This window comes from Rhamphochromis longiceps, linkage group LG10 (assembly GCF_057381845.1).
Source record: "Rhamphochromis longiceps isolate RC_006_pf linkage group LG10, R_longiceps_female_GT1.1, whole genome shotgun sequence".
In the NCBI taxonomy this organism is placed as follows: Eukaryota; Metazoa; Chordata; class Actinopteri; order Cichliformes; family Cichlidae; genus Rhamphochromis; species Rhamphochromis longiceps.
The window spans coordinates 7,346,950-7,373,438 of record NC_140566.1 but is presented as its reverse complement, the minus strand read 5'-3'; the positions used below and the strand labels follow the sequence as shown (position 1 = coordinate 7,373,438).

The 26,489-nt window shown below is 37.6% G+C and overlaps 1 protein-coding gene across 1 annotated transcript in view; it reads left to right on the top strand.

Annotated features, from left to right (window-relative positions):
• The first annotated feature begins 4,401 nt into the window (after window positions 1–4,401).
• Window positions 4,402–26,489, top strand: part of LOC146660248 (uncharacterized) — a 45,427-nt gene continuing 23,339 nt past the window's right edge. The window contains exons 1-3 of the mRNA XM_085421629.1: window positions 4,402–4,495; window positions 6,532–8,013; window positions 12,962–26,488. Of these exons, the coding sequence (XP_085277755.1) occupies window positions 4,490–4,495; window positions 6,532–8,013; window positions 12,962–26,488 (15,015 nt within the window). The 5' untranslated portion in view covers window positions 4,402–4,489. The remainder of the gene's footprint in view (window positions 4,496–6,531; window positions 8,014–12,961; window position 26,489) is intronic.

Here is a 26,489-nt window from a genome sequence, read left to right as displayed (position 1 = left end):
CTCAGTGCCACTCGGACGTCATGCTTCGCGATGCTGATCACCGGTCCCTCACTGATGACGTCACCGTCCTCAGTTGTCAGGCAGTAGTTAGCATTAGCTGCCTGGCTAACCTCGAAATGGGCGTAGAACGTGTTCAGCTCATTGGTGAATGCAGAAACGTTGATTGGCGCTGTGTCCCTGGCTTTATAATAGGGCTGGGTATCGTCACTGATTTCTAGAATCGATTTGATTCCGATTCACAAGGTCCTGAATCAATTTGATCCACGATTTGATTCGATTCGATTCAATTCAATTCAATTTGAATCTGGGAAATTTTACCTCAGTCAGAAATATTAAAATTCTGATCAGTATATTAACATATTTTTGTATCTATAAAAAGGAAGCTGACACTTTCCAGACTTTATCAAAGGTGTAAGCATCACAGCAGATGCCTTTGTGTCAAAGTAGCTGAAGATAAAACACAGAAAAACATGAAGGTGATTTTCCTGGCCTGGGATTTTATAAAAATATTCTGCAGTACATCAAAAACGAAAGAAAACCATTAATCAACATGTGAACATTACCTCTGAAGTTACAGCGGTTTTATTAGAGACATGGCTAAGCGTTTTGCATTTTGTATAATTTTAAAAAGTTTAAATTTGTTCAGAAGTCTATTGAACGGCAGAAACTAGGTTTTCTTTTCGGAAGTAAGTAAAAGGAAAAAAAACATCGGCTGACAGCGCTGTAAGAACGGTAGTCTTGTGCGTAACAAGCAAGCGAATAATACAGAAAACAGATTTCGGGGATAGACGGGAAACTGTTCTTGAAGTACACTGAGAAAGAGAGAGAGCTGTGCATGAAGTGTGTGGTGGAAGCAAAACAACAAAAGTAAGAGGGAGTCCATGACGATGACAATGTTTATGTGAAGCTTAGTTTGGATCTTCTTTTGCTGCTGGTTCGGTCAATATTGTTTGGAGAGAGATAAAACTAACAGCTTTAGAATCAGCGCAAAAAGGACGTAAACACAAAGCGCAGGCCCGCTGAAACATCAGAATCAGTGAGCTGTCGGCTTTCAGCCCCGACCGTGTCCGTGCCGTGAGAAAGGCGACATCTCACTGATTCTGATCTGCGGGTCCACGCTTTGTGTTTACGTCTTTGTGCAGAAGTCTGTACTTGCTCTCATTTACTGTTTTAAATGTCTGGTGGTTGTCAAAATTTTGTGACATTTCACCTGAGATTCTGGAATTTTGGGCAAAATACATTTATATTAAAAAAATCGATTCAGGATTTTAATGAATCGATATCACGCTATCCAAGCCAGAATTGATTTTAATCGATGAATCGATTATTAAAATCCACCCCTACTTTATAGTCCGTGATTGTGCGTAGTCCGTGCCACATGCTCCGCGTGTCGCCCTGGTGGAAGCGAGACTCCACGCGCTCCTGATACCAGCGTTTGGCATCCCTCACCACGTGCCGCACGCCGTATGAAGCAGTTTTGTAGGCGCTCATATTGCCAGACGCGAGACCTGCGTTGTAGGTGGCGGTCCTGGCGTTCACTGCAGTGCGGATCGATCTGTCTGTTTCTGGTTCGGGAATGTCACGGCTCTTGCAGTGCGGATGATCTCCTCCATTAGCATGCTAATGAAGCTTACTGCTACTTCCATAAACCCATTGATGTCAAGTGCACATGCCCTGAACATGTCCCAGTCTACGTCATTGAGCGCGTCCTGTAGTGTTTGGCAGACCAGCGTTTCAGCTCCCTTGTGGTTACTTCATCTCTCTGGTATGTGTTGTTTACACTGAGGAATTAGGAAGATGGCATTATGGTCAGACTTCCCAAAAGCTGGGTGTGAAATAGCTTTGTAGCCCTGCTTGTATGGCGTGTGGCAATGGTCCAAGATTCTGTCTCCCCTTGTCGGACATGTGACATGTTGGTAAAAGTTCGGCATGACTTGTCAGAAAGTCTCCTGCCACAATGAGGGGTGAACACAGATCCTTGTTTTGAAATGCACTCAGCACATAATGTAGTTTAGACAAAGCCATACCTGTGTCTGCTTGGGGTGGGTTGTAGACCAACTCACGGGACAGGTAAAAAGGGCGACACTTAATGCTCAGGTATTCCAGATGTGGAGAGCAGCCGCTGGAGAGCGTAGATATGCTCCTGGTGTCACACCACTTTCTCTTTACCATAAGACACAATCCTCCACCTTTGGTTTTGTTTGACTCTGCCGTTCTGTTCAGATCAATCAGATGCAGTTACAGCACGGTCCAGCATGGCGGGGGTCAGCCATGTCTCAGTGAAGCACAGAATGTTGCAGTCCCTCATGTCTCTTTGAAAGGTGACTCTTGCCCTCAGATTATCTAGTTTGTTCTCCAATGATTGAACATTACTAGCAGGATATTGGTCAGAGGTGCACAGTCGCCTGCTGCCTCAGTCTGTTCCGAACGCCAGCGCGTTTCCTCCCGGCGCTTCTTTGTTCTTCGCCTCGGGTGAGCGTCCTGTCCACGCCACGTAGTATCTCAGTCAGCCAGGACCAGTCGGGTTTAAAACTGCTCAAGATTACATGTGCAAATTGTTATCGATGTTGAGAAGTGATCTGCTGTCGTAAACTATAAATCTAGAAGATTTTGCAATGTATAACAAAGCAATAAATAAGTTAACAACTAAAAAGGTGCATAGTCTGTGCACAGTTGTCCGGAAGGCATTTGGATGTGGCTGTGCCATCTGAGAAGCCATCTCTTAAGGGGGATAAATAAAGCTGCAGTTTACATTTTGTTTCCAAAATTCTGCAGTGCTAAGTCCTGTTGCTCTTAAATTTCTTTTCACCTGTTTATCAGGAGTGGGGCCAGTGGAGGTTTGCCCAGTGCCCAGTGCCCAAAGTAATGTCAGTACATCCAAGCTTTTAATGCTACATGGTTGTACTCTCTCCCGCACTCCATATTATCCATTGTTGATCCACACATGTCTGTTGCTGCCACGGACGTCACACGCTTGTACGTCATTGTCATGTGACACTGTCACAAACAAAATCACAGTTTAGTAACGCAGTAAAGCAGTAACACAGCGTGCTCACGGGAAAGTAACAGTAATCGAATTACTTTTTTGCAATAGTAATCTCTTATTTTACTTGTTACTTAAGAAAAAGTAATTGGATTACTGCCCATCTCTGCCTGCAAGACAAAACAGAGAAACATAGAACATACAATTTTGCTATGATGTGTGTGTCCACTCAAGACCAGCACCCACCATCCCCAATACAAATGGTTGTAGTAGTACCCGAGCAGATGGGCCCCTAGACTTGAGCCCCAACACCAGTAATCCACTAAATCTCTAATGAATAAAAAAATGACAAGACAAAGTAGTCTGTGTCTGAGATAAACTAATGCACAACCCACCTAAACTATCTCAAACGTCACCAACACTGCCGAGAAAGAGACTGAGGCCCAGACTCCTGACAAGAAACATCTGTAATATATTTTGTGACGAACCAATAAGTTGCTACGTATTTTATTTTCAACTTTCATAAATTTATAATCTCACTCTTTCTCTGTTTTTCCCTCTGTGCACTGAGCAGAGGAGGAGGATGAGGCAGTGCCTGCAAGACCATTAAAAGTATGGCAGCTTTTCCTTATCTTGTCTACAGTTGTAACCTTTCAGCCGTTCAAGTTGTTCTGAATAGTTCATATTTCTGACATATGCAATTAAAACTGAAATATTTTCACATGGCTTTTTTTTCTGTAAAATCGGAGACACTTAAAATACAGCCCAATCCCCAAAAGTGAGGACACTGTATAAAATGTGTAAGTCATTTAAACCACTCTATGACTGTCTTAGAAACAGTGAAGTCATATTAAGTTATATTTATAAAATATTTTAAGAATAATGCAATTGCAAAGAATTTGTGGTTTTGATATACCACTTTGTAAATACCAACATGGTCTCCTCTGAACCTGTAGAACTGTGGTTTTCCTGTATTGTCAGATACAAGTATATGGTGTATGTAAATGTTGTTAAATACCGTATTCCCTTTTAATGCGGGTTTCAAGTCAAGGTTTTATTAGTTTGAACAAATTCTGTACATAATCACACTGCACACTACTTTTCACAAGCGATTCCTACTAAAAAAGCTAGCAGATGTTATTTGTATCTTTAAAATGTTGGAATACGGAAGCATAGTAAGCACACAAGTCTGTGTGTTTTGCATACATGGAGAATGGCTCTATGCAGCCAAGTATGGACCCCACCCTTATCAGCTGAGACCAGACTCAGGGAGCATGACGTTTTTGCAGCCAAACATTACCTATTATCCAATTAGACACACTTATTGGATGCCATGTTTATCTGATAATCAAAGTGGTGGTGTGGACAGAGAAGATATACAATGTTTAGGTCAGATTAGTCCTCACTTGCTACACTACCTCAGAACTGCCGTCAAAGTGAACCAGCACAGGACTCTCAGATGACCTGCTACACAGCTTTGTTTTTAAATTTACAAGGCAAAAGAACATGGAGGTAGGATGAATTATAGTTTTTCTACTCATCCAAGGTTTGAAGTGGGGACTGGGGGCAGGGAACTGACATAGGATAGATAGAAGGCATAAAAACAATACTTTTGATTTGGTTCAATACATTGACTCAGTTTTACTAATATGTTGTAATTTTATTAGTTTTACATTCAGGATGTATTTATATTTATTATTATTATATATTATTTATATACATATACTTAAAATATTTATAAGCTTTCACAGAGAGAAAGTAATACCTAATACAGTTATTTATCCAATAGTAGACTCACACTTGTTTGATAAACTCTGTATAGTAGCCAACACATTAATGTGTTGCAAAAAGATTCCTAGAAATGTTTAGAGCACAGGTCATCACTGGAATATCTATCTATATATTCCAGTTTTTTTTTTTTTTTTAATGAACAGTATAACAGAGTCAACCTGTTATAAAAAAGGCCAGTCTTCAGCAAATAAATATGTTTTAAGAAACGTTTTAAACTTAGAAAGAAAAGAGGCCTGCTTAACGTGGAAGGGCAGATCATTCCAAAACTTTGGAGCAGTTACAGCAAAAGCACAGTTACCTCTAAATTTACGCTTAGTTTTTTTTCACCTCAGACTTGTGAGTCTGTGTCATAATGGTAAAATTTGGTCTGGAGATATCTACTACAAATGCAGTTTTGAATACATTGCCAGGTGTGTTTCTCAGTCAGTTAGCAGAATTTGAACTTGAACTTAAACATATGTTAATCCAACTAATGAGTTATATGTTGAAAACAAAGTTATGCTTGGTTAATTAATAGTTTTTAATGTTATTTTCACTTGTTAAATGAAAATGATAATCCCCCCCCCCCCCATGTAAAATCTTTAGTCATCAGGGTAATTCAATGCAAATTGGCTATGTTTACATTTAAAGTCTGAACATATCCAGTTACCTCTTGTTAAACCAAGATAATCTCATTGTAATTCTATTCCAAACAACTATATAACATGTTTGCAGCTTATGCATTTGTGTTATTATTATTATTATTGAGAAAAAATATAACAACAACAACAACAACAACAACAATAATAACAACAATAACAACAATAACAATAACAACAATAACAACAATAACAATAATAACAACAACAATACATTTTATTTATAAGCACCTTTAAAGACCCTCAAGGTCACCTTACATACAAGATATTTATTAAAAAAAAAAAAAAGTACAAGTATAAACAAGGTAAAAATGCAATTACAAAACTCAACTTTTCTTAAACACCTCTAATGCAAAAAACAAAAATACAAGCTATCTTCATTTCAAAATCTACTTGAATATGATTTTAAAAAGCATTAAACAACAATCATACAGAGTAACACATGCAGTGAAATGTTTGTGTCCAAGCTTTGGACAGGCTGCAGACGTAGCCGCGCTATGGTCTTGCAAGGAAACAGTCACATTCTTTAGAACACCGAGTTATATTGGCTCTTCTTAAAACATTTTTTCTACATTTGCTATAGAACAGACCTCAGATAACCCAACTACATTATTACATTGTTGCCAAAAAAATACTGTAAATGTGATATAAACAATTATGTCATTTATCCATCTTCTCTGTGGCTGGGTCGTGGGGGCAGCAGTCTAAGCAGAGAACCCCAGGCCTCCAGGGCCTCCGCCCTGTGGGACACACAAACCACCCGAACTGGCTTCTTTCAATGTGCAGGATTAGCAGCCACCCTTCAGAAAAAGCTAATGTCATGCTTGTATCTGTGATCTTGTTCTTTCAATCACTACCCAAAGCTTATGACCATAGGTGAGGGTAGGGATGTAGAGCAAACAGTAAATTGAGATCTTCGCTTTTATATTTAGCTCTCTGTTCACCATGATGGACTGGTACAGAATCCACATGACTGCAGTTGTGGCCCCAATCCATCTGTCAATTTCTGGTTATCCCTCTTTTACTTGTTATCTTCCAACACAGTATGAGTTTAGAATGTCTTGTCATTTGTTAGTTATGGTTTGGCCACTTTGTTTATTCATTTATTTTTACCAACAGAACAAAGACAGCAGGATGACAACAGAATGGAACTCAACAATGGAAAACAGAAAGCAATCAGATAGCAAACAAACAAGAACTGACATGAAAACCCAAAAAGAAACTTTAAAAAGACAAAGGCAACTGATATGTCAAGCAATGGAGGAGATCGAACAACTCTGGAGACAGACAGAAAGAAAGACAAATGAAATTGACTTCTTAAAGACAAAGACAGAGGGGCAACAGGAAGACATTGAGAGACTGACATCTGAAAAAAATAAACATCACCTACTATTAAAGCAATTTAACTTCCAAATAAAAAATATAACTGAGAAACTCAAACAAAGCAAAAATTCAGTTGCTAAGGAAAAAACAAACTTTCTGAAAACGTGGACTAAAATATATCAAGAAAAGGATACTCTGGACAGAAGACGTCAATACTTCATCAACGAGCGACACAAGCTAGACACTATAAAAGCTAGTAAGACAGAATCACCAATAAGGGAGGAACCCAAAGAGCCCCTTAATGAGCAGGTAAAGCGGGAACTGGATATACTGGAGAATGCAACTGAGAAAAACAGGGAAATAATGCTTGAAGTAAAGAAAGTTAAAGAAAAAATGGAGAAAACTAAAGCAAACATACAGCAAGCATTAAAAAGAAATAAAAAGGACATTTCAAAAAACAGTGAACAAATTAACCACATTAAACATATTATGTATGTAAAAATCAACATGGTCAAGCACAGATGGGCAAGCATTATAAAACAGGCTGAAATGAAGAAAATTCACATGTATAAAGAAGGACAGAGAGAAAGAAACGATGGAAAAGCCACATTTGACACAGTGAAGAGAAAACTGTGTAGAATCCAGGAAGAGATGGAGAAACTTTGGGATGTGCTGGAAGACAGTGAACAACAACTGGAAGTGACTCAAAGTGCAAAGCAGCAGCTAATGGCAGAGAACAATCACATGAACATCAAGATGAATATTGATTATCAAAAGCAACACGATTCAGATCTAAGCTTTAAAGTGACACACATCCAGCCTGAAAGAGATGATTTAAAGAGAGTTGAAATGAAACTAAAGACAGGAAGGGAAAATGTAGAAAAAGACAAACCAAATACTTACATGCAGAATTTGATCTCTGAGGAAGAAGAAAACAATGAAGTGCTTTGTAACAAGGGTGAAGAAACAAAGCAGAGCATGAGGGACTTTACAGAAGTAAAGGCTCAAACGAAATGGACAAATTTTCGAGAAAAGCAAAAAAGAAGGGAGCTTGAGCGTTTGCTGGAGAAGATAAGGAAAGAGAGGGATGAGTTAGAAATCATGAAGACAAAAATACAGCGACAAAAGGAAAGGGTTGAACAAAAACTGGAAAATACTGTCACTGAGATAAAAGGTAAAATAGAAAAAACTGGTGCAGAAATGAACAACACTTGGGAGAAAATGCAGAGAACCCAAAGGGAGATTAGTAAGAACCAGGAAGAAGCCAAGAACTATATGGTAAGTATTTATTCTTTCCTTTTAGGTATTTCTTGTCAGGATCCCCTGATTTTTATTGAACCTGCTTTTAGTTGATAGACATTCAGTATTTGATAACGATTCCTTTATTTACCGACTGGAATTGTTGGAAGAAATACTCCATTAAGTACTCCAATAAAACTGTAAAAAAGTAGTAAGATGCCTGATATAACAGTTTGGGTTTAACTGAGCTTGAAATTGTAATTTGCGTATACATAATTTTTTAATATTCTGACAATTGAAAGGGTATGGTTACTGATATCCACATACTGTAGTTGCTGTTGTCAATAAGTTGTGGAAATTATTCTAGCCATCCTAAAGATGATAAGAACTATCCCCAGGCTATGCAAAGTTAACATTTCTGACTTTTTCTCCAATGTTTCCCACTTGGTTCAAGCATGGAATGTTAATTACATAAGTAATTTTACTGTATAAACCTAACAAACTGAAATGCAAAAGAATGTGTAAAAATAATCAGTTATGCATTGGGAACGGTGGATTTTGGAGTCAGTGGCGAAAATACCGCCTACCACCAGATGTGTTTTTTTGTTTTGGGGTGGGGGGTGCCCTTTAAACATGGAAAAGATAGACATACACCAGTGGCAGGCAATAGAGAAAGAAAGGTGAAGAATGATTGAGTGCACTTAAGTCTGCTATAGTAAAGTAAATTATGTCATCAGACGGTGGGCACAAATGTCCATGCAGACATCAGTGTGCCTGTGTGTAATCAAAGCTAAGTCTGCTACCAGAATGGCATCACACTGTGCTGATAAGATGCTGATAATGTTATATTTAATTTAATGAAAAAAAAGAACAGTAAACATTTACAGTTAAGCATGAATAACTTCTGCTCATAGTAGTAAACTCATTCCATGTCATCTTGATCCTTATCCATGTAAGGCTACGTCCACACTTACATGGGTATTTTTGAAAACTGAGATTTTCCATTTTTAAAAAAAAATCCCATCCACACGTAAAAGCCAAAAACAAAGGAAAACGCTGCTAGGAACATGCCAAAGCAGCAGGTGGCGCTATATTCCTATCCGTGTAGAAATGTTGGCCAATCAGAAGTCAGCCTGGGTGGGAAAGAGTAAACAAAGATGGCGAATAGAAGCAGAACTGAGTCCTATGTGTGGAGGGACAGCAAATGTGTAAGCATTTAAACACTGCAGAGTAAAATTAACAGTAATGGTATTTTGTGTAAGTCCACCATTGTAGAAACTCATTTCATCGAAACAATAACGTGGTGCACAGTATGACGTCAAAAAATGCGCACACCTTTGATGCTGCGTTTTCTCCTTTTTTCTCGTCCACGTAAACGCAAAAACTGAGGTTTCAAAAATATCCACCCTGGCTGGAGTTTTTAAAAATCTCTGTTTTCAGTGACCGAAAACACCGTTTGCGTGTGGACGAAAGGTGCAAATGCATAGAAAAATCTGTGTTTTCAAAAATACCCGGGTACCTGTGGACGTAGCCTAAGTGAGATAGAAGATTTCTACATTTATTGCAACTGCCAGGCTCAGGAGCATAGCAGTCTGTGTAAGATCTAGGGTTGGGTGATTGGACGAATATATCAACTATAGGCTGAGCCCACTGGCGATTTATTTATTTGCCCATGAGTAAGTTTGCTAATAATGATGGAGCAAATAGAATCAGTCAAAAAAAAAAAATATTAAGAGTACTGGTTTAAAAGCACCCTCTGTCATCTGTGAGCAAATGCACCCTCCTGAGAGTGTGCCCAAATGCTTGTTGATGGAGCTGCAGAAGCTGGTGATAGCCTTGTGTGGTGGCGCAAATGAGGGATAACCAGGGAAGGTGACAACGCCACCTGAGAGGAGAGTTACACCCCAGGAAAGATTTTTTTATAGCCAGTGTAGATGTTACACTATCTACCTAAGCCCACAGGCTAGTTATTAACAGCAGAGGTGAGGCAGATCAGTTTTACAAATCAAAATTTATTAAGAAAAACTACTAAAAAGCATAGAACTGAAATCAGAGTTCTTAGGGTAGCAGGGCCAAGACTGCAAGACTGTTAATTAAAACAATTAACAAACAATGATTAAAACCACAAGGCTCGCTGCCACCCTAGTAAAATAACTCGATAAAGTAACTAAACAAAATAGTTGAGACCGGCCACTTGAGGCAACCTACAGAGAGGAGTGCCCAAGGGTACCACCAATTACTCACCAATGTAGTTCCACAGCAAACCTCACCGTCACTCACACTGAAATCTAAATGGTGCGGTCTACCTATGCCTGGTGTGTACACTCTCATGCATCGAGGAGGGGATTCCACCTCATGTGCCTAGCCCCTCAACAAGCGGCCGCACCTCCACTAAAGCAATAAAACAAAGCGTAAAACATTAAACAAATTAGTAAAAGAGATAAATAAAACAAACCCACCCTAAGTTACAGTTCTTTATAAAAGCAAGATTACAATATATAAAACAATTCCAAGTAAAAGATCATAAAGAGTCAGTCGAGGCCAGTCCATAAACATTTGTAAGGCCACAACAAGACAGAACAAAACTGAACAAGAAAGAACGACACAAAACAAGATAGCACAAAACAGCAGCAGTATGGCACAATCCTGTAACAAAAGAGGGAAACAGTCGTCAAGGTCCACCCTACTATATGCCACATTATGACAAACGCAAGAGTCCCTCTTACCATTCTCTAAAGGGTAGTGATGGCCCGCTTGAAGCTGAAGCTCTGGTGCGTGTGTCAAAAAAATCAACACACTGCTTCAGAAGCACTGTGTCGAAGCTTGATTCGTTTGGCCAGAGTCACGTGATCGGTAACGTCCGAAGCTTCATTTAGAGCCTAACTGCTTCGGTATCTGATTCAATGGTTTATAAGGAAGCGAATCATTCACGGGATTTGTGGAGTGTTTTGATGGTGACAGCGAACCACTGATCATTCCACTGAGAGATTTGGAGCCAGCGAGGAATTGAGGAGGTTCTGTTGTGTGGGAGAATTTTGAGTTGATTTTTTGTCAATCCGGTGGGTTTTCCAGCTTTGTGTTCTGGCCGTTTGCTTTTGTTTTGTGCGTGTTTATTATATCTGAAAACGGGAAAAAGGTAAAATGTCAAAAATCTGCTTCCATAATATAAATATCATTAAATAACTTTAGAAAAACTTCCACTTGACTCTTTACATGTAATGTTGTAAAAATATATATTTTATTGTTTAATTAATCTGAAAATGTTAGTCTGCCAAATGTGCAGCAATTGAATTTATTTATTCTCTTTATCTGATCATTTGTGGGGCCCAGGTAGACTGTATAACTGCATCTCTACCAGTTTCTCTGCACTCCAGCCTCCTCTGGGCCATGTGAAGGGATTTTCCTTAAGGCAGGAGAAATTATCTCCACGAAAAGGAACAGGTTCGGCCATCGCACACTAGAACAAATTTTCTTTTTAAATAAAAATGAAAAAGGGTTACCTTAAATGCATAATGTTTTTAATTTGCAAGTTCATAAGCATTTTCCTTTTCCATTTCACAATCAATTCTACCCCCAGGTCAAAAATATGTCTGGGGAAATTTCCCTAATATAATATTATTTATAAATACACCTGTCTAGCGATTGATTGCATAAGTGCATGGAGGCAGGACCTCAGAGCAGAAGCATACTCCATAATGTGTTGTACATATTATATGTAACGTGGTATTTTTCAATTATTGTATTTACCAACATCAAGAAGTCACAAGCAAAGGAAGACCACACCATGGTGCATAACAAGGAGAGTTTACTGGTCAAAACTATTTATTAAACAAATAAAACACATTTTTTTAACCACCAAAAAATACACGTTCAAAGCAACACAACGGCGGCCCAATATCAGACAGAATTCCACTCAGTAGAGTGGGCAATCATAATGAAGCAGTTGGTTTTATTTTGTGGATTCAAGCTGCTCTTCGTATTTTTGGCCACCAGATGTCACCAGAGAGGACTGTGTTGAAAAGCTTCGAGTAATGAACCGTTTTTCAATACAAGCTTCAGTGCTTCGGAAAGCTTCATTTGGCCATCACTACTAAAGGGCAATACTAAAATGAGCAGCTTTCCTGAGGAGCTCTGCAGTGCTTAAGCTGCCTAATGCTCTCAGCCACCTTGGATGGGAAAAGACTGCCAAATACCTCCATGTGGTAGTGAAGCGCAGCTGTTTCTTATAAGGTTGCTAATTATCAGCTGGGAAGGTGGATGTTAATGCTGCAATCGAGGACATCACGTAAAATCCTACCCCAAAATCTGCTTCACTACACTAGCATACTCAGCCAGATGGTGGACACGTACATGCTCATGCAAGTTAGTCGTGTTTGAGTACTTATACTTATACATCTGCACAAGGGGCAGACCGTTTTGGTTACATCCTTAGGTTTACTATTTTCATCTGGTTTAAAGCCAAAGAAATCCCAACTTGGCAACTTTATATTTCTTTAGTGCTGTCAACGTTAAAGTGGCACCATCACGACTAACGCGTTTAACAATTAACCCATCTGGATCGCAGACTGAGTCAAAATCCCTTAAATGTCTCTCTCAACGCATTTCGAGCAGTTTGTCCAAAGTTTATTCATTCTGCACTCCAGATGGGTTAATTGTGATGACCGCATAAATGTTGACAGCCCTAATTTTTTGGGGAAATTAGTTCGTCCATGTTTGGACTTCATCTGTGTTGTAAATGTGCAAATCACTCCATGCATGGCTACATTGCTCTGCCAATCAACAAGTCTGCGTATGCGCGAATATATCGCCCATCGTCGATTATTGGACTGACAATTGTCGGTTGGAAATTTTTTACATATGGCCCAACCCTAGTAAGATCCATAAATGTGAAACAAAAAATTAAAACATAGATGTTTTAAGAAGATCTTTATTGTTGTCTTGGTGTCATCAAAAACAAAAAAAGCTCTTTTTTTCTGTTTTTGTGAAGGAAAAACTGACATCCATGAAAACTTGGGTCAACAAATGGATATCGGCACAATCTACAATCAAACATACTTTTTCAGTGAACGCATCCAAACTTCAAGAATCACAGTATGAAATAGACACAGACTCCCTTGAGGATCAAACATCAGCAATTCCAAAGGACAAAAAAGGGAAAAAAAGTATAACAGATACAACATCATTACAAAATTCTGTAACATTAGATGATCAGCATCAAAATAAAAAAATAAAAGAACAACAGAAGGAGCATTTTGAATCCAAATATTGTTTTGCAGAAGGCAAAAATGGGGAGCAGGACTTTTGCTTACAGATGCGAACTGAAATTCATGAAGAAGTAGTGCATGATAAAACTGAATTACTGATAATTGTAAGAGAAAGGGAAGAAGTGGAAAAACTGATACGTAACCTAAAGCAGCAAGAGGGGGAAATAAAGGAACAAATAAAGTACACTATTGATAACATGAACGAAAAAACTCAAGATATAAAAAGGCTCATTTTGGAAATAAATGACCTGCAGAGGGCAGACACTGTAATTACAGTCGGGGAAACTGAAAATGCCCAGGAAGTATTAACTAAGCTGTTGGAAGAAACTGAACAGAGAAAGATTTTGATGCTGAACACCAAAGTTTTCAAAAATGAAATAATAAAATATGAAGTACAAGAGGGGGACGATGCCAAAAAAATAAAACAAGAGTCTAGCTTGATAAGGCTTAATGTTAACAAGCAAAAACTAATTCAGAAATCAGGAGAAGAGATGAAAAAACATGTTGAACACACCGATGAAGATAAAAAGGACAGAGGAGCCGATATACAAAGACTCAGGGCAGAGATTTACAAAACACAAGAGATTATAAGAACGCTAAGAGGAGGACTTGAGAACCTAGCGGAAAAAAATAACATGGACAAATATCAACAGAATGAAGGCAGTGAAATTGAAGGATTGCTAAAAGACATCAAACAGTTTCAAGAGTTTTTGGAAATTGTAAAAACCAAAATAAAGCAAAGTGAAGTACATATGACAGAAGAAATGAGCAATATAAAATCAATGAAAACTGCAGTGAAAAAGAAGAGAAGAGAATTAGATCAAAGGTTAGAAAATACTTTGAAAGAGAGAGATGGATTAGACATCTTTAAAATAAAAATGCAGAGGCAAACTGAACTGATTCGGCAGAATTTAGAAAAAATGGCAAAAGTTAAGAGCACAGTCGAGAAAATAGCTGCTAAGACCAGAAGGAAAATTGAAGAGATAGAAATTAGTATGAAGGAGACTGAAATAAAACTAAGACAGTTTAAAGACCTTGACTGCATTAACCTTAACTTGACAAAAGGCGCAAAACCAGACATGGAACATGGTAGTACACCTAAGCAAAGAACTGCTCTTGAAATTTTCAAGACTGAAATTAAGAAGACAATGGACAATAAAAGAGATAAACTGACAAAAAACAAAATGGACAAAGAAACTGAGGGAACAGAAAGCCTCAAACAAGTTAATGAGAAACTGGAGGAGGTAAAACTTTCATTAGACAGTCTGGGTCAAAAAAATAAAAAATCAGTTAGTGAGAATGTAAAACAAATAATCAAGAGAGAAGAGACTGAGATGACAGAACAGATCCAAACAGCGATAAAGAATGAGAAAATGGTTAAACAGCTAACTGAAACAGAAATACAGGAGGAACAGGTGAACCATTTGAGGGAGAAAACTGAAAGAAAAGAACAGGAGCTTGATGACGGAGTACACATGACCAAAAGGCAAATAAGAGAAATGGAGCTGCTGCAATCAGAATTGAAAATAAAGGTAAAAGAATTTGAGCGTTTTTTTAGAAAAAGTATGAGAAAAAAGGAGGAAATTGAAATAATGTGGTATGAAATACAACAAGAAAAGGAAGCATTGAGGACCGAGATCAAAAAGAAAAGAAGAGAATTAGACCAAAGACTGGAGATGACTATGAGAAAAAGGGATGAACTAGAAGTGTTAAGGGTAAAATTGAAACGACAGATGGAAGAGCTGGCTGAGGAGAAGCAGAGAGACCATAATCTGTTCATCCATCTACCCAATGAACATGAAAAACATTTTGGAAGGAAAGATGTGAAAATGTTAATGGAGAAAATCAAAAACCACAGCTTAAAAGTTTCTCAGTATACTATTTACATCCAAGACATAAGAGACAAGTTTAATTTACACATGGGAACAATTAGGACAGAGATGAAAATTCTAGAAAATGTGAATGCTCATTTAGAAAAGGACAGAAAAGGATTCAGAGAAGTTGAGGCTGAAAATAAGAATATAACAAACAAAATGAAGAGGTTAAAATATCAGCTTAATATACTCTTTGGAAGAGTTACCATACAAGACACTGCAGAGATGGATGAAACAATCAACATCTGGGAAAAAATCCAAAGAGAAAAACAGAAGCTTGATATGAGACTAGAAAATATTAAAAGGGAAAGACAAGAGATAGAAGTTCTGGTGGTTGAGCTGGAGATGAAGAAAAGAGAAAACCAACGTGTAATCAAAAGAAGCATTCAAAAAGAACAGAAGATAAAAAGAATATGGGCTACTTTCAAAGAAGAAAGAACTGCCCTCGTGAGAGAAACAAAGCAGAAAAAGGAGGTTGAACAACGACGAGAGGAGATCATCAAACATCAAGGTGAACAAGAAATAAAGCAGAAGTTGCAAAAAGAAAAGAAAGGGATGCAAAGTGAAATTGAAGACATGAGGATGAAAGAAAAAAGGAAACAAATTCAAAAACAATGGGAACTAATCAAGAAATACTTAGGGGAATATAAAAAGGTAATTAAAAACACTCAATTCATCATTGGAATAATTCAGAATGAAAATAAACACATGCAAGACCAAAAAAATTTCTACATGACCAAAAGGAAAGAAACACTGAATATTAAAAGTGAATTAAATAGGCAAAAGGAAATTATACGGTGTGCATTAAAAAACATACAACAAGAGCCAAAACATGGGGAACAAGTGGAGACAAAAATCAAGACGGAGCAAGGAAAGCATGAAAATGAAAGGGAAAAAATATATGAGATAGAAAAAGATGCCTTGGATGACTTGAGTGCAGACGAGAGTCAAGACAAAGAGGATCTTGAAAGAGTGAAAGAGTTGTTGAAAAAGAACCAGAAACTTGACATGAGAGGCTGTAAAATCAAAAAAGAAATAGACATATTAAAACAAAAAAATGAAAACATAAAAGAGGAAAGGAAAACAACTGAAATAAAAGAAACTGAAAAAAAAATGAAACTGAAAGATTTCAATAAAATGTTTTGGGGCAAACAAAAAGAAAAACACAGTACTGAGTATCTGACTGTAAAGAAAGAATATAAAAGAGAAACGACTAAGGATGGTATAAAAAGGGTGATCTTACAAGACACAAAACAAGACTTGATAAAAAAAGAGATCAAAAAATGTAACCAGGAAAAAGAAAAAGTCATCCAGATGAAAACTAGACGTGAGAATAGAAAAGAACTGTTGTTGAAGGTAAGGAGAAACATCAAAGATGAAGAGAAAGAGATGGAAATGAGAGGAGACCAAGTCATGGATGAAATGAAATCGCTAGAGATTCTGAAAGTGAAACTTCAACAACTGAAGGGGGATATAAAAGCCAAAATGGAGAGATTACTACAAAATGTTGACAACAGGTCAAGGCTGCAAACAGTGTTGGAAGAAAAACTTCCAACCCAAGACAAACTGAACGAAAGCATTCGCTGTTTCACTGAAATGTTAGAGAGAGAAAAGGAAGGTGTGAGAAGTATCCTTTCAGACATGGTCACCAAGAGAGAATGCACAGAAAATGAATGGAAGCAGCAGTTTGAACTGGACAAACGAGAGCTTGATAAAGTGAAAGAAGATCTGAGACACGACAGAGAAGATCTGGAGAGAGAAAGTGAGGTGCTGAATAAAGAGAAAATGGATTTGAAGGTGTTGATGTCTGACATCAAGAAACAATTTGAAATATTGGAAGAAAAGAAACAAAATATAAAAGAAGAACGAGACTCAATGGAAACCATAAAGCTTGAACTGCTCAATAAGATGGAACATGTAAACAGGCTGTTACATGAGACAAATGACGAAAAAGCCAAGATTAAAAATTGTATCCTTCAGGTTCAAACGGAAAAAGAAAGACTTGAAGACATTTTAAGCAAGATTTTCTTAACACATAATGAAGAAAAAGTCAAGGAAGATGACCTCAGAAGACAAACAAAAGAAGTGGAAATCATGAAAAAGGAATTACAGAGTGAAAGAGCAAAAGTGGAGAGTCTGATGAGGAATCTGAAGAAGAAGCAAGAAGAGCTTGAACGTGCAAAGGGAATCATGAGTGAAGAAAAAGAAGAGATGAAAGAGATGAAGACTGACATTGCCAAAGAACGAGAACTGTTGTTGAAGGAAAGGAGAAATATGGAAGAAGAGCGGTCTGAGATGGAAATGAGAGGAGACCAAGTCATGGATGAAATGAAATTGCTAGAGATTCTGAAAGTGAAACTTCAACAACTGAAGGAGGATATAAAAGCCAAAATGGAGAGATTACTACAAAATGTTGACAACAGGTCAAGGCTGCAAACAGTGTTGGAAGAAAAACTTCCAACCCAAGACGAACTGAAAGAAAGCATTCGCTGTTTCACAGAAATGTTAGAGAGAGAAAAGGAAGGTGTGAGAAGTATCCTTTCAGACATGGTCACCAAGAGAGAATGCACAGAAAATGAATGGAAGAAGCAGTTTGAACTGGACAAACGAGAACTTGATAAAGTGAAAGAAGATCTGAGACATGACAGAGAAGATCTGGAGAGAGAAAGTGAGGTGTTGAATAAAGAGAAAATGGATTTGAAGGTGTTGATGTCTGACATCAAGAAACAATTTGAAATATTGGAAGAAAAGAAACAAAATATAAAAGAAGAACGAGACTCAATGGAAACCATAAAGCTTGAACTGCTCAATAAGATGGAACATGTAAACAGGCTGTTACATGAGACAAATGACGAAAAAGCCAAGATTAAAAATTGTATCCTTCAGGTTCAAACGGAAAAAGAAAGACTTGAAGACATTTTAAGCAAGATTTTCTTAACACATAATGAAGAAAAAGTCAAGGAAGATGACCTCAGAAGACAAACAAAAGAAGTGGAAATCATGAAAAAGGAATTACAGAGTGAAAGAGCAAAAGTGGAGAGTCTGATGAGGAATCTGAAGAAGAAGCAAGAAGAGCTTGAACGTGCAAAGGGAATCATGAGTGAAGAAAAAGAAGAGATGAAAGAGATGAAGACTGACATTGCCAAAGAACGAGAACTGTTGTTGAAGGAAAGGAGAAATATGGAAGAAGAGCGGTCTGAGATGGAAATGAGAGGAGACCAAGTCATGGATGAAATGAAATTGCTAGAGATTCTGAAAGTGAAACTTCAACAACTGAAGGAGGATATAAAAGCCAAAATGGAGAGATTACTACAAAATGTTGACAACAGGTCAAGGCTGCAAACAGTGTTGGAAGAAAAACTTCCAACCCAAGACGAACTGAAAGAAAGCATTCGCTGTTTCACTGAAATGTTAGAGAGAGAAAAGGAAGGTGTGAGAAGTATCCTTTCAGACATGGTCACCAAGAGAGAATGCACAGAAAATGAATGGAAGAAGCAGTTTGAACTGGACAAACGAGAGCTTGATAAAGTGAAAGAAGATCTGAGACACGACAGAGAAGATCTGGAGAGAGAAAGTGAGGTGCTGAATAAAGAGAAAATGGATTTGAAGGTGTTGATGTCTGACATCAAGAAACAATTTGAAATATTGGAAGAAAAGAAACAAAATATAAAAGAAGAACGAGACTCAATGGAAACCATAAAGCTTGAACTGCTCAATAAGATGGAACATGTAAACAGGCTGTTACATGAGACAAATGACGAAAAAGCCAAGATTAAAAATTGTATCCTTCAGGTTCAAACGGAAAAAGAAAGACTTGAAGACATTTTAAGCAAGATTTTCTTAACACATAATGAAGAAAAAGTCAAGGAAGATGACCTCAGAAGACAAACAAAAGAAGTGGAAATCATGAAAAAGGAATTACAGAGTGAAAGAGCAAAAGTGGAGAGTCTGATGAGGAATCTGAAGAAGAAGCAAGAAGAGCTTGAACGTGCAAAGGGAATCATGAGTGAAGAAAAAGAAGAGATGAAAGAGATGAAGACTGACATTGCCAAAGAACGAGAACTGTTGTTGAAGGAAAGGAGAAATATGGAAGAAGAGCGGTCTGAGATGGAAATGAGAGGAGACCAAGTCATGGATGAAATGAAATTGCTAGAGATTCTGAAAGTGAAACTTCAACAACTGAAGGAGGATATAAAAGCCAAAATGGAGAGATTACTACAAAATGTTGACAACAGGTCAAGGCTGCAAACAGTGTTGGAAGAAAAACTTCCAACCCAAGACGAACTGAAAGAAAGCATTCGCTGTTTCACAGAAATGTTAGAGAGAGAAAAGGAAGGTGTGAGAAGTATCCTTTCAGACATGGTCACCAAGAGAGAATGCACAGAAAATGAATGGAAGAAGCAGTTTGAACTGGACAAACGAGAACTTGATAAAGTGAAAGAAGATCTGAGACATGACAGAGAAGATCTGGAGAGAGAAAGTGAGGTGTTGAATAAAGAGAAAATGGATTTGAAGGTGTTGATGTCTGACATCAAGAAACAATTTGAAATATTGGAAGAAAAGAAACAAAATATAAAAGAAGAACGAGACTCAATGGAAACCATAAAGCTTGAACTGCTCAATAAGATGGAACATGTAAACAGGCTGTTACATGAGACAAATGACGAAAAAGCCAAGATTAAAAATTGTATCCTTCAGGTTCAAACGGAAAAAGAAAGACTTGAAGACATTTTAAGCAAGATTTTCTTAACACATAATGAAGAAAAAGTCAAGGAAGATGGCCTCAGAAGACAAACAAAAGAAGTGGAAATCATGAAAAAGGAATTACAGAGTGAAAGAGCAAAAGTGGAGAGTCTGATGAGGAATCTGAAGAAGAAGCAAGAAGAGCTTGAACGTGCAAAGGGAATCATGAGTGAAGAAAAAGAAGAGATGAAAGAGATGAAGACTGACATTGCCAAAGAACGAGAACTGTTGTTGAAGGAAAGGAGAAATATGGAAGAAGAGCGGTCTGAGATGGAAATGAGAGGAGACCAAGTCATGGATGAAATGAAATTGCTAGAGATTCTGAAAGTGAAACTTCAACAACTGAAGGAGGATATAAAAGCCAAAATGGAGAGATTACTACAAAATGTTGACAACAGGTCAAGGCTGCAAACAGTGTTGGAAGAAAAACTTCCAACCCAAGACGAACTGAAAGAAAGCATTCGCTGTTTCACTGAAATGTTAGAGAGAGAAAAGGAAGGTGTGAGAAGTATCCTTTCAGACATGGTCACCAAGAGAGAATGCACAGAAAATGAATGGAAGCAGCAGTTTGAACTGGACAAACGAGAACTTGATAAAGTGAAAGAAGATCTGAAACATGACAGAGAAGATCTGGAGAGAGAAAGTGAGGTTCTGAATAAAGAGAAAATGGATTTGAAGGTGTTGATGTCTGACATCAAGAAACAATTTGAAATATTGGAAGAAAAGAAACAAAATATAAAAGAAGAACGAGACTCAATGGAAACCATAAAGCTTGAACTGCTCAATAAGATGGAACATGTAAACAGGCTGTTACATGAGACAAATGACGAAAAAGCCAAGATTAAAAATTGTATCCTTCAGGTTCAAATGGAAAAAGAAAGACTTGAAGACATTTTAAGCAAGATTTTCTTAACACATAATGAAGAAAAAGTCAAGGAAGATGGCCTCAGAAGACAAACAAAAGAAGTGGAAATCATGAAAAAGGAATTACAGAGTGAAAGAGCAAAAGTGGAGAGTCTGATGAGGAATCTGAAGAAGAAGCAAGAAGAGCTTGAACGTGCAAAGGGAATCATGAGTGAAGAAAAAGAAGAGATGAAAGAGATGAAGACTGACATTGCCAAAGAACGAGAACTGTTGTTGAAGGAAAGGAGAAATATGGAAGAAGAGCGGTCTGAGATGGAAATGAGAGGAGACCAAGTCATGGATGAAATGAAATTGCTAGAGATTCTGAAAGTGAAACTTCAACAACTGAAGGAGGATATAAAAGCCAAAATGGAGAGATTACTACAAAATGTTGACAACAGGTCAAGGCTGCAAACAGTGTTGGAGGAAAAACTTCCAACCCAAGACGAACTGAAAGAAAGCATTCGCTGTTTCACTGAAATGTTAGAGAGAGAAAAGGAAGGTGTGAGAAGTATCCTTTCAGAAATGGTCACCAAGAGAGAAAGCACAGAAAATGAATGGAAGCAGCAGTTTGAACTGGACAAACGAGAGCTTGATGAAGTGAAAGAAGATCTGAGACACGACAGAGAAGATCTGGAGAGAGAAAGTGAGGTGCTGAATAAAGAGAAAATGGATTTGAAGGTGTTGATGTCTGACATCAAGAAACAATTTGAAATATTGGAAGAAAAGAAACAAAATATAAAAGAAGAACGAGACTCAATGGAAACCATAAAGCTTGAACTGCTCAATAAGATGGAACATGTAAACAGGCTGTTACATGAGACAAATGACGAAAAAGCCAAGATTAAAAATTGTATCCTTCAGGTTCAAATGGAAAAAGAAAGACTTGAAGACATTTTAAGCAAGATTTTCTTAACACATAATGAAGAAAAAGTCAAGGAAGATGGCCTCAGAAGACAAACAAAAGAAGTGGAAATCATGAAAAAGGAATTACAGAGTGAAAGAGCAAAAGTGGAGAGTCTGATGAGGAATCTGAAGAAGAAGCAAGAAGAGCTTGAACGTGCAAAGGGAATCATGAGTGAAGAAAAAGAAGAGATGAAAGAGATGAAGACTGACATTGCCAAAGAACGAGAACTGTTGTTGAAGGAAAGGAGAAATATGGAAGAAGAGCGGTCTGAGATGGAAATGAGAGGAGACCAAGTCATGGATGAAATGAAATTGCTAGAGATTCTGAAAGTGAAACTTCAACAACTGAAGGAGGATATAAAAGCCAAAATGGAGAGATTACTACAAAATGTTGACAACAGGTCAAGGCTGCAAACAGTGTTGGAAGAAAAACTTCCAACCCAAGACGAACTGAAAGAAAGCATTCGCTGTTTCACTGAAATGTTAGAGAGAGAAAAGGAAGGTGTGAGAAGTATCCTTTCAGACATGGTCACCAAGAGAGAATGCACAGAAAATGAATGGAAGCAGCAGTTTGAACTGGACAAACGAGAACTTGATAAAGTGAAAGAAGATCTGAAACATGACAGAGAAGATCTGGAGAGAGAAAGTGAGGTGTTGAATAAAGAGAAAATGGATTTGAAGGTGTTGATGTCTGACATCAAGAAACAATTTGAAATATTGGAAGAAAAGAAACAAAATATAAAAGAAGAACGAGACTCAATGGAAACCATAAAGCTTGAACTGCTCAATAAGATGGAACATGTAAACAGGCTGTTACATGAGACAAATGACGAAAAAGCCAAGATTAAAAATTGTATCCTTCAGGTTCAAATGGAAAAAGAAAGACTTGAAGACATTTTAAGCAAGATTTTCTTAACACATAATGAAGAAAAAGTCAAGGAAGATGGCCTCAGAAGACAAACAAAAGAAGTGGAAATCATGAAAAAGGAATTACAGAGTGAAAGAGCAAAAGTGGAGAGTCTGATGAGGAATCTGAAGAAGAAGCAAGAAGAGCTTGAACGTGCAAAGGGAATCATGAGTGAAGAAAAAGAAGAGATGAAAGAGATGAAGACTGACATTGCCAAAGAACGAGAACTGTTGTTGAAGGAAAGGAGAAATATGGAAGAAGAGCGGTCTGAGATGGAAATGAGAGGAGACCAAGTCATGGATGAAATGAAATTGCTAGAGATTCTGAAAGTGAAACTTCAACAACTGAAGGAGGATATAAAAGCCAAAATGGAGAGATTACTACAAAATGTTGACAACAGGTCAAGGCTGCAAACAGTGTTGGAAGAAAAACTTCCAACCCAAGACGAACTGAAAGAAAGCATTCGCTGTTTCACTGAAATGTTAGAGAGAGAAAAGGAAGGTGTGAGAAGTATCCTTTCAGACATGGTCACCAAGAGAGAATGCACAGAAAATGAATGGAAGCAGCAGTTTGAACTGGACAAACGAGAACTTGATAAAGTGAAAGAAGATCTGAAACATGACAGAGAAGATCTGGAGAGAGAAAGTGAGGTGTTGAATAAAGAGAAAATGGATTTGAAGGTGTTGATGTCTGACATCAAGAAACAATTTGAAATATTGGAAGAAAAGAAACAAAATATAAAAGAAGAACGAGACTCAATGGAAACCATAAAGCTTGAACTGCTCAATAAGATGGAACATGTAAACAGGCTGTTACATGAGACAAATGACGAAAAAGCCAAGATTAAAAATTGTATCCTTCAGGTTCAAATGGAAAAAGAAAGACTTGAAGACATTTTAAGCAAGATTTTCTTAACACATAATGAAGAAAAAGTCAAGGAAGATGGCCTCAGAAGACAAACAAAAGAAGTGGAAATCATGAAAAAGGAATTACAGAGTGAAAGAGCAAAAGTGGAGAGTCTGATGAGGAATCTGAAGAAGAAGCAAGAAGAGCTTGAACGTGCAAAGGGAATCATGAGTGAAGAAAAAGAAGAGATGAAAGAGATGAAGACTGACATTGCCAAAGAACGAGAACTGTTGTTGAAGGAAAGGAGAAATATGGAAGAAGAGCGGTCTGAGATGGAAATGAGAGGAGACCAAGTCATGGATGAAATGAAATTGCTAGAGATTCTGAAAGTGAAACTTCAACAACTGAAGGAGGATATAAAAGCCAAAATGGAGAGATTACTACAAAATGTTGACAACAGGTCAAGGCTGCAAACAGTGTTGGAAGAAAAACTTCCAACCCAAGACGAACTGAAAGAAAGCATTCGCTGTTTCACTGAAATGTTAGAGAGAGAAAAGGAAGGTGTGAGAAGTATCCTTTCAGACATGGTCACCAAGAGAGAATGCACAGAAAATGAATGGAAGAAGCAGTTTGAACTGGACAAACGAGAACTTGATAAAGTGAAAGAAGATCTGAGACATGACAGAGAAGATCTGGAGAGAGAAAGTGAGGTGTTGAATAAAGAGAAAATGGATTTGAAGGTGTTGATGTCTGACATCAAGAAACAATTTGAAATATTGGAAGAAAAGAAACAAAATATAAAAGAAGAACGAGACTCAATGGAAACCATAAAGCTTGAACTGCTCAATAAGATGGAACATGTAAACAGGCTGTTACATGAGACAAATGACGAAAAAGCCAAGATTAAAAATTGTATCCTTCAGGTTCAAATGGAAAAAGAAAGACTTGAAGACATTTTAAGCAAGATTTTCTTAACACATAATGAAGAAAAAGTCAAGGAAGATGGCCTCAGAAGACAAACAAAAGAAGTGGAAATCATGAAAAAGGAATTACAGAGTGAAAGAGCAAAAGTGGAGAGTCTGATGAGGAATCTGAAGAAGAAGCAAGAAGAGCTTGAACGTGCAAAGGGAATCATGAGTGAAGAAAAAGAAGAGATGAAAGAGATGAAGACTGACATTGCCAAAGAACGAGAACTGTTGTTGAAGGAAAGGAGAAATATGGAAGAAGAGCGGTCTGAGATGGAAATGAGAGGAGACCAAGTCATGGATGAAATGAAATTGCTAGAGATTCTGAAAGTGAAACTTCAACAACTGAAGGAGGATATAAAAGCCAAAATGGAGAGATTACTACAAAATGTTGACAACAGGTCAAGGCTGCAAACAGTGTTGGAAGAAAAACTTCCAACCCAAGACGAACTGAAAGAAAGCATTCGCTGTTTCACTGAAATGTTAGAGAGAGAAAAGGAAGGTGTGAGAAGTATCCTTTCAGACATGGTCACCAAGAGAGAATGCACAGAAAATGAATGGAAGAAGCAGTTTGAACTGGACAAACGAGAACTTGATAAAGTGAAAGAAGATCTGAAACATGACAGAGAAGATCTGGAGAGAGAAAGTGAGGTGTTGAATAAAGAGAAAATGGATTTGAAGGTGTTGATGTCTGACATCAAGAAACAATTTGAAATATTGGAAGAAAAGAAACAAAATATAAAAGAAGAACGAGACTCAATGGAAACCATAAAGCTTGAACTGCTCAATAAGATGGAACATGTAAACAGGCTGTTACATGAGACAAATGACGAAAAAGCCAAGATTAAAAATTGTATCCTTCAGGTTCAAACGGAAAAAGAAAGACTTGAAGACATTTTAAGCAAGATTTTCTTAACACATAATGAAGAAAAAGTCAAGGAAGATGACCTCAGAAGACAAACAAAAGAAGTGGAAATCATGAAAAAGGAATTACAGAGTGAAAGAGCAAAAGTGGAGAGTCTGATGAGGAATCTGAAGAAGAAGCAAGAAGAGCTTGAACATGCAAAGGGAATCATGAGTGAAGAAAAAGAAGAGATGAAAGAGATGAAGACTGACATTGCCAAAGAACGAGAACTGTTGTTGAAGGAAAGGAGAAATATGGAAGAAGAGCGGTCTGAGATGGAAATGAGAGGAGACCAAGTCATGGATGAAATGAAATTGCTAGATATTCTGAAAGTGAAACTTCAACAACTGAAGGAGGATATAAAAGCCAAAATGGAGAGATTACTACAAAATGTTGACAACAGGTCAAGGCTGCAAACAGTGTTGGAAGAAAAACTTCCAACCCAAGACGAACTGAAAGAAAGCATTCGCTGTTTCACTGAAATGTTAGAGAGAGAAAAGGAAGGTGTGAGAAGTATCCTTTCAGACATGGTCACCAAGAGAGAATGCACAGAAAATGAATGGAAGAAGCAGTTTGAACTGGACAAACGAGAACTTGATAAAGTGAAAGAAGATCTGAAACATGACAGAGAAGATCTGGAGAGAGAAAGTGAGGTGTTGAATAAAGAGAAAATGGATTTGAAGGTGTTGATGTCTGACATCAAGAAACAATTTGAAATATTGGAAGAAAAGAAACAAAATATAAAAGAAGAACGAGACTCAATGGAAACCATAAAGCTTGAACTGCTCAATAAGATGGAACATGTAAACAGGCTGTTACATGAGACAAATGACGAAAAAGCCAAGATTAAAAATTGTATCCTTCAGGTTCAAATGGAAAAAGAAAGACTTGAAGACATTTTAAGCAAGATTTTCTTAACACATAATGAAGAAAAAGTCAAGGAAGATGGCCTCAGAAGACAAACAAAAGAAGTGGAAATCATGAAAAAGGAATTACAGAGTGAAAGAGCAAAAGTGGAGAGTCTGATGAGGAATCTGAAGAAGAAGCAAGAAGAGCTTGAACGTGCAAAGGGAATCATGAGTGAAGAAAAAGAAGAGATGAAAGAGATGAAGACTGACATTGCCAAAGAACGAGAACTGTTGTTGAAGGAAAGGAGAAATATGGAAGAAGAGCGGTCTGAGATGGAAATGAGAGGAGACCAAG